The following is a 15,795-nucleotide window of genomic DNA, read 5'->3' on the forward strand; positions in this document are numbered from 1 at the left end:
TCTTTGGTAAGTTAAAGTTTCCCAAAGTTCTTGCCATATAACGTGACACATGGCAGTTATCAAATACAAGGGGAAGGGGGGACATGATGGAAACCTTTACATATGTCATAGGTATAAATAAGATTCTGGAGAGAAAACCACAAGAACAAGGGGCATAATCTGAAATTAGTTGGGGGGAAGATCAGAAGTAATGTCAGGAAATATTATTCCACTTGAGTAGTTGAGACTTGGAACAAACCTCCAGCAGATCTGATTGGGAAATCTACAGTAAGTGAATATAAGTATGGCTGGGATAGACACATCCTAAATGGTAATAAGGGCAGACTAGGGGGACCGGGGGGTTTCTGATGTGGATCTTCTATGTTTCTAAGTGTCCTCTCAGTCATTTTGGACATATATAAGACAACATAAGGTCCACCTCGTTCTTGATGACTGGGGGTCCTGGGTGGATGCTGTCTGGAAGATAGTGGCAGGATGTCATGTCCCAGACATCCAGGATTATCACCCCCATACCCTTAAACATTGCCCTCAGTAAGATGTCCAGCTGGAGAGACAACCAATCACTGGTATGTATTGACTTATAACCCGTATTAGCTGATTTGATGATCACCGTCGTCTCCGGGCTTCGAAAAAGCAGATCTGAGACGGCCTCACGGACTCTCTCCAGACGTTCTAAGTAAAACCTCACAGGGAAGGAGGCGAAATGAGCCCATAGGGTCAGTACGATCACCGTATGAGGTCCTCCACTAATCCCAGCCAGGTGAGCTGCATCATAGCGGAGGTCGGACATCCTTAACTTAATAGTCCTTAAAGGTAATCCATGGTGACGCCATCTCATGACCAGACCAGCATTGGGTTCTACAGCTATCAGAGGTCCTGAATGATAGTCCACATGTAAGTCTATCCTCTGTAGACCTGCAGAAGAAGAAAACTTGTGTTACCTTAGACACACGACTTCTATATATAAAGTTTTTAGGAATTATTTACTGTGGAAACACACAGAGAGAACTCTGCAGCGCCACCTCCATCTTCTTCAGGAACGGCCTCTCTTTGCGTCTTCTTCCGGTGCTGGCTTCAAACCATTCCCAACCTCAACTTCACCAAGACAAGCCATTACTTACACTCCACCTCCCTTATTTCATGGTTGTAAGGAAAATAGTACACTATGTTTTATAGATAGGTTCCTAGGAGCCCTAAGAGTATTCTACACTATGTATTATAGATAGGTTCCTAGGAGTCCTAAGAGTGTTCTACACTATGTATTATAGATAGGTTCCTAGGAGTCCTAAGAGTGTTCTACAGTATGTATTATAGATAGGTTCCTAGGAGTCCTAAGAGTATTCTACACTATGTTTTATAGATAGGTTCCTAGGAGTCCTAAGAGTGTTCTACACTATGTATTATAGATAGGTTCCTAGGAGACCTAAGAGTGTTCTACACTATGTTTTATAGATAGGTTCCTAGGAGTCCTAAGAGTGTTCTACACTATGTTTTATAGATAGGTTCCTAGGAGTCCTAAGAGTGTTCTACACTATGTTTTATAGACAGGTTCCTAGGAGCCCTAAGAGTATTCTACACTATGTTTTATAGATAGGCTCCTAGGAGTCCTAAGAGTATTCTACACTATGTTTTATAGATTGGTTCCTAGGAGTCCTAAGAGTATTCTACACTATGTTTTATAGATAGGTTCCTAGGAGCCGTAAGAGTGTTCTACACTATGTTTTATAGATAGGTTCCTAGGAGCCCTAAGAGTGTTCTATACTGTGTTTTATAGATAGGTTCCTAGGAGTCCTAAGAGTGTTCTACACTATGTATTATAGATAGGTTCCTAGGAGTCCTAAGAGTGTTCTACACTATGTTTTATAGACAGGTTCCTAGGAGCCCTAAACGTTGTTGTACACTATGCATTAACCTAATTTAAGGTGTGACTCATACCAACCTTTTCTACCCAAAGTGAATCTTGGACCCGAACAACCCGAATCCGAAACAAAACTAATTTTGAGAGGTTTGCCCATCTCTAGTGTTAATAAGAAGTGCAATTTGTCTGACAGAAAATAAGCCCCATACAGCCATGTGAATTGAAAAATATAATGGTTATATCTTTTAGAAAGGAAAGTGACAAAAATTCAGGGCTCATGAACATGGGCTTATATGAAGAGACAGAAGGATTGGAGCAAGGCTACATCCAAAGAAGTTATGTGCTTAGTTCTCCAGACATGTCTAAAACTTTTCACAGTATTGTATATATAGGGAATATGGGAACCACAGTATTTTTTTGTACAGGGTTCTTCTATTATCAGTGTCCAGCCTTGGTACTCTGGTGGGCCAGTCTGACCCTGCTTGGGTGCAGACATACAAGAGACCGACATAAATCTATTCAATAATGTTATTATAGATGTAAGAAGATAAAAAAGCTCAATAAGTAGAAAAAAATATTATAAGTGAAGTCTGGCTGGTGAGGAGAACGTCTTACTGGGAATAAATCCCTCCAGGTAGTCAAACCACTGGCGTAGAGTTGAGTCTCCGATCATGTGGATGTCTTTCCCTCTTAGGCAGGTGAGAGCATCCCCAGGCTGACGGAAATGGCGGCCCAAACATGTGAGCGATGTCCAGAGATCACCATAATAGAACCCGGAGGGCTGCCGAGATTCCTGGCCAAGACCACAGGTGGAGAGGTTGGAGGTGAGTCCTACAAGACAATGGAGTGATGACCAATGAAAAGTGAAAAAAGTAACTTCTACCTGGACAGTCGTGTAATGAATATTATCCATGGGATGAGAATACATTGATAACATAAGTACAGTATCACAGCGAGAACTAGACTTTCCTTCATCCCGGGTAAAAAGTCTCAGTTTGCATATAAGTGGCTTCTTGGCACCCCCCTCCCCAACATGCCCCAGTGGCCCCCCCATAGCTCTGCCCCTGATCACAACCTATAGGGTACATGGATTGGTAATCCATCTGTTTTGATTTACAGGTCAATTACCAAATAGTCCCAAGCAGATTGGGCCTCAGCCCTGTATAACTTCAAGGACACTTAAGGGAACAGGTAGGTGCACTATGGAGGAGTTTGGGGGGGTAAGTATTAATGTTGAGAACACTATGGGGCACCGGTCACTGTACAGGGCACTTTCTGTGCAAAAATAATTTTTTGTAGCTATTTGTGGCAGTCATTTGTCACATTGTGCCCATTTACCAATCTCCCCGGACCTGATCACTGCCGCCCCCGCTTCCCCTTGTACTATAGGCCATAGTGAATAGGCGCGGGCCAGGCCACGATCCCACTACCGCTATTATTATATTCGGGCGTCTTTTTGGACCCCTGACTATAATAATCGGAGCCCCAGGGGAGGTGAGAGAACATAATAAACAATGTTACTCACCTCTCCGGGATCCGATGTCAATCTGACAATGCTGCGGCCCAGGCCCCGCCCACAAGAAGTGGGTAGTAGATCTTTTGACTTGGTCATTTTATTTATTTATTTTTTTTAAAATGTAGATTGTGAGCCCCACATAGAGCTCACAATGTACATTTTTCCCTATCATTATGTCTTTTTTGGAATATGGGATGGAAATTCATGCAAACACGGGGAGAACATACAAACTCCTTGCAGATGGTTTTATGCCCTTGGCGGGATTTGAACACCAGGACTCCAGCGCTGCAAGGCTGCAGTGCTAACCACTGGCCCTTAGACTTGGTCATTTTATAAGTAGCTCGCATGTTGAAAAAGTGTGAACACCCTGCTATAAAGAATTCTGGAAGTGAACGTAATTTAGAAGAAATATCTGTCCCCGAGCAATGTGTTTTCTTATTCTTATTCTTATGGTAGAGTTGGAAGGGACCTCAAGGGCCATCGGCTCCAACCCCCTGCGAGTGCAGGTTTTCCTAAATCATCCCAGCTATATGTTTATCCAGATTCCGCTTGAAGATTTCCATTGATGGAGCGCCCACCACCTCCCGTGGCAGTCTATTCCACTCTCTCACTACCCTCACTGTCAGAAAGTTTTTCCTAATGTCTAATCTGTATCTCTTTCCCTTTAGTTTCATCCCATTGCTTCTTGTACTTCCTTGTGCTAATGAGAATAGGGGAGATCCCTCTGCACTGTGACTACCTTTCAGATATTTGTAGACTGCTATTAAATCTCCCCTCAGCCTTCTCTTCTGCAAACTAAACAATCCCAGTTCTTTTAGCCGCTCCTCATAGGACATGGTTTGCAGACCTTCCACCATTTTGGTTGCTCTTCTCTGGACTTGCTCCAATATATCGATGTCTTTCTTGAATTGAGGCGCCCAGAACTGTACACAGTATTCCAGGTGTGGTCTGACCAGGGAAGAGTACAGCGGAATAATGACCTCTCTTCATCTAGATTCAATGCTTGTCTTAATACATCCCAGAATTTTATTAGCCTTTTTTGCAGCAGCACCGCACTGTTGGCTCATGTTGAATTTGTGATCTACTATTATGCCCAAGTCCTTTTCCCCTATGCTATCACTTAGTTCTATTCCTCCCATACTATATATGTTTTTTACATTTCTGTTACCCAGATGTAGAACTTTGCATTTGTCCCTGTTAAATACCATTTTGTTCGCCTCAGCCCATTGTTCCAGTGTGTCTAAGTCCTTTTGAATACACTCTCTCTCCTCTCTAGTGTTGGCTATTCCTCCTATCTTCGTATCATCTGCAAATTTTATGAGTTCCCCAATAATTCCATTGTCCAGATCATTTATAAAGATATTAAAAAGTACTGGGCCCAGAACAGAGCCCTGCGGCACCCCGCTTTTGACTTTCTTCCAGTTCGATGTGTAGCCATTTAGTATTACTTGTTGTGCCCGATCATTAAGCCAGTTGTGAATCCACCTAACTGATTTTTTGTCAAAGCCATACTTAATCATTTTTTCAATAAGAAGGTTATGTGATACTTTATCAAATGCCTTACTGAAGTCAAGATATACTATGTCCACGGCATTCCCTTGGTCCAACCATTCAGTGATTTTGTTGTAGAAGGAAATCAGGTTAGTCTGACAAGATTTATTGGTCCTAAAGCCGTGCTGGCTCTGGTTAATTAATGCCTTCCCATCCAGGTACCGAAGTAAATGTTCCTTGACAATTTGCTCAAAGATTTTTCCTGCTATCGAGGTCAGACTTACCGGCCTGTAATTTCCTGGATCGTCCCTTTTCCCCTTTTTGTAGATGGGGACAACATTTGCCCTTTTCCAATCTAAAGGGACCACTCCTGTTTCCCATGACTTACCGAAGATTATAGCAAGTGGTTCTGTTATTTCCTCTGCTATCTCTTTCAGGACTCTAGGGTGTAAATCATCTGGTCCTGGGGACTTGGTTTCCTGTAACTTGGCTAAGTGCTCTCTTACCAGACCTTTGCTTATAGTCAGCTTGGAGTCCTCCTTCCCCTCATCTCCATCACCATTAATGTCGATATTTCCATTAGTTTCTTGGGAGAAGACGGATACAAAATATGAATTTAGTAGCTCCACCTGCTGTTCCACCATGTTAACTGTTTCTCCTTTGTCATTCTTCAGGACTCCAATGGTCTCCTTCACTTTTCTTTTGCTTTTAACATATCCCCAAAATCCTTTTACCTTACTCTTTGCCTCTTTTGCAAGCTTCAATTCGTGTTCAGCCTTAGCTCCTTTGATGCTTGTCTTGCAGAGTCTGCAGACTGCTGTGTACTCTTCCTTAGGTATAGTTCCCATCTTCCACTTTTTGTATGTTTCCTTCTTCCTTTTTAGCAGGTTATGTAATTTTTTGGTCATCCATCCTGATATTTTTAGGTGCTTCCCATTTTTCTTCCTTCTAGGTATTGTTAGTTCCTGTGCTTTAATGATTTCCCTACGGAAGATTTCCCACCCTTCATGTGCATTTTTGTGCTTAAGAATTTTGCACCATGGAATTCTGCTAACCCTTGCCTTCAGGCTCTTGAAGTCTGCCCTGTTAAAGTCAAGCCTTGAAGTCTGTGTCTTCTCAGGTCTTCTTCTTCTTGCAACCCCAAACTCAAGTATAGCATGATCGCTGAATCCCAGTGTCCCTGCTACCCGTAGTCCCTCAACCATGTGCTCTTTGTTGGTTAGGACTAGGTCCAAAATGGATGTTCCTCTCGTGTTTTCTTCTACTAGCTGGGCAATGAAGTTGTCTGCTAGAGAGGATAAAAATTTGATGGAGCCTTTACTCTTGGCTGTGTGGGTTTCCCAATGAATGTCAGGGTAATTGAAGTCTCCCATGATCACTATTTCATGTTTCTTTGAGAGCGTGGTCATTTGCTGTGAAAAAATCTCATCCATGTCTTCTGTCTGTCCTGGTGGTCTGTAATAAACGCCTAGTATGATGTCCTTATCATTGTTTTTCCCTTGAATTACTACCCAAATAACTGATAACTTACACACTGATAACTTACACACTATTATCCCCACCTTCATGTCATAATTTGGTGCCAAGTAGATGTCTAGTCTTCCCAGACTTACAAAACAGCTACAGGTCAGAAAGTGCCAGTCCAAACTCGACACTCAAGGGCATCAGAGGGCAAGTACACTGCAAGAGATGGGCGAACCATCTTGGGCAATAGGAGAAAATGGAAAAATAAGTGGAGGATTAGACAGTGCGACGATTGCTTGGTTGCCAGGGTCATGGACTGATGGTGGGAACAGGCATGAAGACCATGCAAGAAGACCGCAAAGCCCTGTGCCCCAGTGGGAAGGAAGTTGTGGCAGCAGCAGGAGCAACTGGTGATTCCAGAAGATGTCTTCTGCCAGGACATCTTCTTGATGCTTGTTGGTGCTGCCAACTAGAGAAGTTCGATGCTTGTTGAGTGGATGCACACTTTGGGCCTAGCAAAGTCCCTCAGAAGTTCCAATGCAAGAGTTTTCTTCTGAAGGATGGACAACCTGTGAGGTCTCCTCTGAGAGGAAGAGGAAACTATGACCCTTAACTTGAGGATGAGATGCAGCAAACAGCTTGAGGGCAATGGTCCTATCCTTGTTGGCATCGTGCTGAGCATGAGAGTCTGAGGGTACCAGAGCTTTCGGAGATTGAAAACCTGAATCAGTAGTTAGTCTGAATTTTGTCTAATAGCAGCATGTATCCAGCAGTTAGGGAAGCCAAGAAAAAGGTTGATGTTACAGCCAATTGACCGGAGGACAACACTGGAACATATCTAAGACCTACTGGAAGACATGTATACGAAGATGTACTGACACAGGTCAGAAGTACGGAAGAAATACCTAAACAGGATCATGGAAGAGAAGGTAATGGCCATCACTATGCCTGGGGGTGTAGTATTGGGTGCAGACCATTGTCCTGGCATTACATATCCCAATGGGCTCTTACCTACTGAGCTGTTGTCAGATGTGACATTAATTGGAGGGACCGATCCAAAGATAATCTTGTTGGTGACAGAGCTGGAAGAAGACAATAAAGGGTTACATATGAAGGAACTAAACTAAACATATTATAATACAGGTTTTATAGTGCACTGCAGGGGAGCTGTATTATATGGTGGCCTCAGAGGGATGGTCGTCTCCTGTGAGGGATGTTCATGGATGAGTACAGAGTCTTAGCTTTGCAACCCATGGTAGAAAGCCCAGACTAAGCATTGGGTTCCACCATTAATGCCACGGTTGTATACACTGTCTAGCCCCATTGAAGGGTCATAATCAGGGTGTGGGCAGCTGTCATGGGTACAGCTCTGAAATTGCAGGATAGGAGGGCAGATTTTCTCTCAAGGATCTCCCTTGGGGTACATGGTGGTAGCTCAATTGCCATTCCACGCTCTAACGCAATAGGGGACATCAACAACATCTTCAAAACTTTAGGATTAGTTTTCTAAATCTTTGTTTCCATTTATTAAAACATGAAGGAGCATTACATAGAACATGTGAGGGCACTATTATATTAGGCTTATGTTACCTACACTCACTCGCTCAGTAGAGAGTCCTCCAGCTTGTTGGTTACTTTGCGGTATCCACCTGTGGAGTGATAGAGCAAGGAGTAACACGGAAGCTTCTGCGGTCGCACACAGTACCAGGTGTTACCACTGACGGGGTCCTTATATGTGCACACGTCATGTCCTGGCAACTCCAGGTTACACTCCATGACCTCACTGGTGCCATTAAACTGGAAATATCCATTAAAATAAACCTGGGAACAAGAGAATAAGACTTACCAAGGAAGAAAACATGAGAAGATTCTCATCTATGAAACAATTGTAGAAAAATTGGAAGGGCACTCATCCACATCAAGGCTCATCTTCATAAAAGACTTCTTTATTAGAGTAGCATATCTTTAAAAACAATTTGTGCATGGAGGGAAAACAGCATAAGTAGGCAAGTGCCGTTTCGCGCAGCTAGGTGCGCTTTCTCAAGCCTCAAGATGCAATCTCAAATAAACAGAACAGCAGGTTTAAATACCATTGAAACAATCAGGCATAAGGGAAAACCCCTGGAGTGAATACAAAATTTAGCCAATAGAAAAGCCGACAATGCCCTCCATAAATATTCATATGGACCAAGAGGACCAGAATGAGAACTGCCACCAGTCCTCTTGAACCAATTGATAGAGGGCCGATGCTCATGCGCAGATACAGCCCATTCTTCCTTAGAGCAGCGTAAAAAAGTGTCTCCGTGCTTCTAATCCGTGTATAGAGAGAAGCACGGAGATACGGCCAATGGGGGACAAGCCTATGCGCAGACGCACATAGGTCTCTACTCCGTAACTCCCCCATTATCAATTGGAAGGCCGTCAGCCTATAGGAAAGGCGCCGATGCGCATGCGCGTTTAAACGCGAGAATTAGTATAGTATTATAGTAGTTATATTCTTGTACATAGGAGGTAGTATTATAGTAGTTATATTATTGTACATAGGAGTAGTATTATAGTAGTTATATTCTTGTACATAGGAGCAGTATTATAGTAGTTATATTCTTGTACATAGGAGCAGTATTATAGTAGTTATATTCTTGTACATAGGAGGTAGTATTATAGTAGTTATATTCTTGTACATAGGAGTAGTATTATAGTAGTTATATTCTTGTACATAGGAGCAGTATTATAGTAGTTATATTCTTGTACATAGGAGGTAGTATTATAGTAGTTATATTCTTGTACATAGGAGTAGTATTATAGTAGTTATATTCTTGTACATAGGAGCAGTATTATAGTAGTTATATTCTTGTACATAGGAGCAGTATTATAGTAGTTATATTCTTGTACATAGGAGCAGTATTATAGTAGTTATATTCTTGTACATAGGAGTAGTATTATAGTAGGTATATTCTTGTACATAGGAGTAGTATTATAGTAGTTATATTCTTGTACATAGGAGTAGTATTATAGCAGTTATATTCTTGTACATAGGAGTAGTATTATAGTAGTTATATTCTTGTACATAGGAGCAGTATTATAGTAGTTATATTCTTGTACATAGGAGTAGTATTATAGTAGTTATATTCTTGTACATAGGAGTAATATTATAGTAGTTATATTCTTGTACATAGGAGTAGTATTATAGTAATTATATTCTTGTACATAGGAGCAGTATTATAGTAGTTATATTCTTGTACATAGGAGTAGTAAATATAGTAGTTATATTCTTGTACATAGGAGCAGTATTATAGTAGTTATATTCTTGTACATAGGAGTAGTATTATAGTAGTTATATTCTTGTACATAGGAGTAGTATTATAATAGTTATATTCTTGTACATAGGAGTAGTATTATAGTAGTTATATTCTTGTACATAGGAGCAGTATTATAGTAGTTATATTCTTGTACATAGGAACAGTATTATAGTAGTTATATTCTTGTACATAGGAGCAGTATTATAGTAGTTATATTCTTGTACATAGGAGCAGTATTATAGTAGTTATATTCTTGTACATAGGAGTAGTATTATAGCAGTTATATTCTTGTACATAGGAGTAGTATTATAGTAGTTATATTCTTGTACATAGGAGCAGTATTATAGTAGTTATATTCTTGTACATAGGAGTAGTATTATAGTAGTTATATTCTTGTACATAGGAGCAGTATTATAGTAGTTATATTCTTGTACATAGGAGTAGTATTATAGTAGTTATATTCTTGTACATAGGAGCAGTATTATAGTAGTTATATTCTTGTACATAGGAGCAGTATTATAGTAGTTATATTCTTGTACATAGGAGCAGTATTATAGTAGTTATATTCTTGTACATAGGAGTAGTATTATAGTAGTTATATTCTTGTACACAGGAGCAGTATTATAGTAGTTATATTCTTGAACATAGGAGCAGTATTATAGTAGTTATATTCTTGTACATAGAAGTAGTATTATAGTAGTTATATTCTTGTACATAGGAGCAGTATTATAGTAGTTATATTCTTGTACATAGGAGCAGTATTATAGTAGTTATATTCTTGTACATAGGAGTAGTATTATAGTAGTTATATTCTTGTACATAGGAGTAGTATTATAGTAGGTATATTCTTGTACATAGGAGTAGTATTATAGTAGTTATATTCTTGTACATAGGAGTAGTATTATAGCAGTTATATTCTTGTACATAGGAGTAGTATTATAGTAGTTATATTCTTGTACATAGGAGCAGTATTATAGTAGTTATATTCTTGTACATAGGAGTAGTATTATAGTAGTTATATTCTTGTACATAGGAGCAGTATTATAGTAGTTATATTCTTGTACATAGGAGTAGTATTATAGCAGTTATATTCTTGTACATAGGAGTAGTATTATAGTAGTTATATTCTTGTACATAGGAGCAGTATTATAGTAGTTATATTCTTGTACATAGGAGTAGTATTATAGTAGTTATATTCTTGTACATAGGAGCAGTATTATAGTAGTTATATTCTTGTACATAGGAGTAGTATTATAGTAGTTATATTCTTGTACATAGGAGCAGTATTATAGTAGTTATATTCTTGTACATAGGAGTAGTAAATATAGTAGTTATATTCTTGTACATAGGAGCAGTATTATAGTAGTTATATTCTTGTACATAGGAGTAGTATTATAGTAGTTATATTCTTGTACATAGGAGTAGTATTATAATAGTTATATTCTTGTACATAGGAGTAGTATTATAATAGTTATATTCTTGTACATAGGAGGTAGTATTATAGTAGTTATATTCTTGTACATGGGAACAGTATTATAGTAGTTATATTCTTGTACATAGGAGTAGTATTATAGTAGTTATATTCTTGTACATAGGAGCAGTATTATAGTAGTTATATTCTTGTACATAGGAACAGTATTATAGTAGTTATATTCTTGAACATACAGTTAGGGCCAGAAATATTTGGACAGTGACACAATTTTCGTGAGTTGGGCTCTGCATGCCACCACATTGGTTTTGAAATGAAACCTCTACAACAGAATTCAAGTGCAGATTGTAACGTTTAATTTGAAGGGTTGAACAAAAATATCTGATAGAAAATGTAGGAATTGTACACATTTCTTTACAAACACTCCACATTTTAGGAGCTCAAAAGTAATTGGACAAATAAACATAACCCAAACAAAATATTTTTATTTTCAATATTTTGTTGCGAATCCTTTGGAGGCAATCACTGCCTTAAGTCTGGAACCCATGGACATCACCAAACGCTGGGTTTCCTCCTTCTGAATGCTTTGCCAGGCCTTTACAGCCGCAGCCTTCAGGTCTTGCTTGTTTGTGGGTCTTTCTGTCTTAAGTCTGGATTTGAGCAAGTGAAATGCATGCTCAATTGGGTTAAGATCTGGTGATTGACTTGGCCATTGCGGAATGTTCCACTTTTTTGCACTCATGAACTCCTGGGTAGCTTTGGCTGTATGCTTGGGGTCATTGTCCATCTGTACTATGAAGCACCGTCTGATCAACTTGGCAGCATTTGGCTGAATCTGGGCTGAAAGTATATCCCGGTACACTTCAGAATTAATCCGGCTACTCTTGTCTGCTGTTATGTCATCAATAAACACAAGTGACCCAGTGCCATTGAAAGCCATGCATGCCCATGCCATCACGTTGCCTCCACCATGTTTTACAGAGGATGTGGTGTGCCTTGGATCATGTGCCGTTCCCTTTCTTCTCCAAACTTTTTTCTTCCCATCATTCTGGTACAGGTTGATCTTTGTCTCATCTGTCCATAGAATACTTTTCCAGAACTGAGCTGGCTTCTTGAGGTGTTTTTCAGCAAATTTAACTCTGGCCTGTCTATTTTTGGAATTGATGAATGGTTTGCATCTAGATGTGAACCCTTTGCATTTACTTTCATGGAGTCTTCTCTTTACTGTTGACTTAGAGACAGATACACCTACTTCACTGAGAGTGTTCTGGACTTCAGTTGATGTTGTGAACGGGTTCTTCTTGACCAAAGACAGTATGCGGCGATCATCCACCACTGTTGTCATCCATGGACGCCCAGGCCTTTTTGAGTTCCCAAGCTCACCAGTCAATTCCTTTTTTCTTAGAATGTACCCGACTGTTGATTTTGCTACTCCAAGCATGTCTGCTATCTCTCTTTTCTTTTTTTTCAGCCTCAGGATGTTCTGCTTCACCTTAATTGAGAGTTCCTTTGACCGCATGTTGTCTGGTCACAGCAACAGCTTCCAAATGCAAAACCACACACCTGGAATCAACCCCAGACCTTTTAACTACTTCATTGATTACAGGTTTACGAGGGAGACGCCTTCAGAGTTAATTGCAGCCCTTAAAGTCCATTGTCCAATTACTTTTGGTCCCTTGAAAAAGAGGAGGCTATGCATTACAGAGCTATGATTCCTAAACCCTTTCTCCGATTTGGATGTGGAAACTCTCATATTGCAGCTGGGAGTGTGCACTTTCAGCCCATATTATATATATAATTGTATTTCTGAACATGTTTTAGTAAACAGCTAAAATAACAAAATATTTCTGACCCTAACTGTAGGAGCAGTATTATAGTAGTTATATTCTTGTACATAGGAGGTAGTATTATAGTAGTTATATTCTTGTACATAGGAGCAGTATTATAGTAGTTATATTCTTGTACATAGGAGTAGTATTATAGTAGTTATATTCAGGTACATAGGACATAGGAGTAGTATTATAGTAGTTATATTCTTGTACATAGGAGGTAGTATTATGGTAGTTATATTCTTGTACATAGGAGCAGTATTATAGTAGTTATATTCTAGTACATAGGAGTAGTATTATAGTAGTTATATTCTTGTACATAGGAGTAGTATTATAGTAGTTATATTCTTGTACATAGGAGTAGTATTATAGTAGTTATATTCTTGTACATAGGAGGTAGTATTATAGTAGTTATATTCTTGTACATAGGAGTAGTATTATAGTAGTTATATTCTTGTACATAGGAGCAGTATTATAGTAGTTATATTCTTGTACATAGGAGGTAGTATTATAGTAGTTATATTCTTGTACATAGGAGTAGTATTATAGTAGTTATATTCTTGTACATAGGAGCAGTATTATAGTAGTTATATTCTTGTACATAGGAGCAGTATTTATAGTAGTTATATTCTTGTACATAGGAGCAGTATTATAGTAGTTATATTCTTGTACATAGGAGTAATATTATATTAGTTATATTCTTGTACATAGGAGTAATATTATAGTAGTTATATTCTTGTACATAGGAGTAGTATTATAGTAGTTATATTCTTGTACATAGGAGTAGTATTATAGTAATTATATTCTTGTACATAGGAGTAGTATTATAGTAGTTATATTCTTGTACATAGGAGTAATATTATAGTAGTTATATTCTTGTACATAGGAGTAGTATTATAGTAGTTATATTCTTGTACATAGGAGTAGTATTATAGTAGTTATATTCTTGTACATAGGAGTAGTATTATAGTAGTTATATTCTTGTACATTGGAGGTAGTATTATAGTAGTTATATTCTTGTACATAGGAGCAGTATTTATAGTAGTTATATTCTTGTACATAGGAGTAATATTATAGTAGTTATATTCTTGTACATAGGAGTAGTATTATAGTAGTTATATTCTTGTACATAGGAGTAGTATTATAGTAGTTATATTCTTGTACATAGGAGTAGTATTATAGTAGTTATATTCTTGTACATAGGAGTAGTATTATAGTAGTTATATTCTTGTACATTGGAGGTAGTATTATAGTAGTTATATTCTTGTACATAGAGGGAAATGCTCTCTTACTGTCTGTTATGACTTTATTGATCTCTTTGATCTTTTTACCTTTCCTGGTGAATCCTCGCGCTTCCTTTTCAGAACATCAACAGCTTCACTGGCGTGAATGAGTCTGATCTGGACTTGAGCTTTTCCTGGCCATGGAAGAAGGAATATCACCAAGTAGCTTCCATTATTATAGCCCTTCACCTGTCCTGTCACTCCGGCTTTAAGATCTGGTGAGTGAAGTTTGGCCCGAAAGAAGTCTCCACCATACGTTTTAGGTTGGCCATTGTGATCCCGAGCTGTGATGATCACTTCCACCTTCTCTCCAGTTTGATATACTTTCCGTGGATTCAGCAAATGGTAACTAGACTTGGTAGGACTGGTGGAGAAGTTCAAGTGTATGATAGCAGATGGAGGACTGGGCCAATCTATCAGTCTAAGTAAATTGTTGACATTCTGCTTTATGGCACTGGGAACGAAAGTTGTGGTTCTGGTTCTGTTCATTGGAGGAGGAGGTGGGAACTTCTTAGGGATTCCTGGTCTAAACCTCTCTATTAAATCTCTAGTTATATACCTGAAAATAAACTAAAAACATTATAAAATCAGAACATGTAGTAATAAAGATGAATGAAAACGTTGCATTTGGCTGTTTGACAAACCATCCGCCCTTGTGATTTTCTTTATTTCCCCTAATGTAATACCATATAAAACAATACAAATGAATAGATGCCCATACAATGCATGGAGGTGCCAAGTCCACCAGGATGAAAACTACTCTTATAGAGCAGCTCTCCATTTTGGAGCAAAGAGAAGGGTCCCAAGAACAGTATTGTATATATATACTGAGCCTGGTTCTTGTACTGTATTTTTATACTGAGCCTGGTTCTTGTACTGTATTTATATACTGAGCCTGGTTCTGCCAGTGTCCGGAGATGACTCTCAGCCTGCGCTGTGAACAAGCAGCACCCCGGCTCCCTCCATCCCTAAGAGTGGGGAGCGCGTCATCCCCCGGAGCTGCTGCTGCCCGGCCTGCAAGTGTGCGGAGTGCTTGTTCACAGTGCAGGCTGAGAGTCGACTCTCAGCATGCACTGTGAACAAGCAGACACCAGGAATCCCTGGCTGCATCTCACGATTAACCCATACGTCCTTTGCGATCGACCGGTAGATCGCAATCGACGTATTGGGCACCCCTGCTCTAGACGTAGTGGATGTCCCCTTGTCACTGCCACCGGCTTAGGAGTAGAAAGATCATTAGAAAGATCTTTGTTCCTTCTTATACTTGTACATTGTTATTAGGTCTCCCCGTAGCCATTTTCTTCGTCCTCCACACCAGAGATCCCCCTCTAGTATTTTACTATCCTCCTCACTGTGTTATAGAGTTATGCTATCATCTGCAAATATGGATGCCCTGCTCTGTATTATTATTACGTATTATTGTTGGGGCGGGGAGGGTGCCAGAATTGAAGACCTCCATAGGAGAGGGCAGCGAGGGGGGCAGTGTCTGAGGATACCGACCATGAGATCAAAATTTATCAGAGATGAAGAGGTCGTGGATGTAGTCAAGTTTATTGCATACAGAATGAGCGGAGAGGACAGGGGGAGGGGCAGGAGCGGGTAAGATAGGTTTAAGATGTAGGAGGT

General features: G+C 39.4%; 1 protein-coding gene across 1 annotated transcript; it reads right to left on the bottom strand.

Annotated features, from left to right (window-relative positions):
- Positions 1–356: 356 nt before the first annotated feature.
- On the bottom strand, positions 357–14,950 carry LOC142204425 (NXPE family member 3-like). The gene is made up of 6 exons (XM_075275738.1): positions 14,814–14,950; positions 14,218–14,728; positions 7,930–8,150; positions 7,341–7,411; positions 2,474–2,689; positions 357–915 (listed from the first exon to the last, which is right to left on the bottom strand). The coding sequence occupies exons 1-6, from the start codon at positions 14,948–14,950 to the stop codon at positions 383–385; spliced, it is 1,689 nt and encodes a 562-aa protein (XP_075131839.1). The 3' UTR covers positions 357–382.
- Between the last annotated feature and the right edge of the window lie 845 nt (positions 14,951–15,795).

The sequence above is a fragment of the Leptodactylus fuscus genome, chromosome 5 (assembly GCF_031893055.1).
Source record: "Leptodactylus fuscus isolate aLepFus1 chromosome 5, aLepFus1.hap2, whole genome shotgun sequence".
NCBI lineage: Eukaryota > Metazoa > Chordata > Amphibia > Anura > Leptodactylidae > Leptodactylus > Leptodactylus fuscus.

Bases quoted from the DNA above. Each gene is read 5' to 3' on its own strand.
- LOC142204425 (XM_075275738.1), bottom strand. From the start codon at position 14,950: ATGGAGAGCTGCTCTATAAGAGTAGTTTTCATCCTGGTGGACTTGGCA. The intron at 14,729-14,813 runs GTTTGTCAAACA...GTTTATTTTCAG, and splicing joins GAAAATCACAAGGGCGGATG to GTATATAACTAGAGATTTAA. The intron at 8,151-14,217 runs GTAAAAAGATCA...TCTTGTTCCCAG, and splicing joins GCGAGGATTCACCAGGAAAG to GTTTATTTTAATGGATATTT.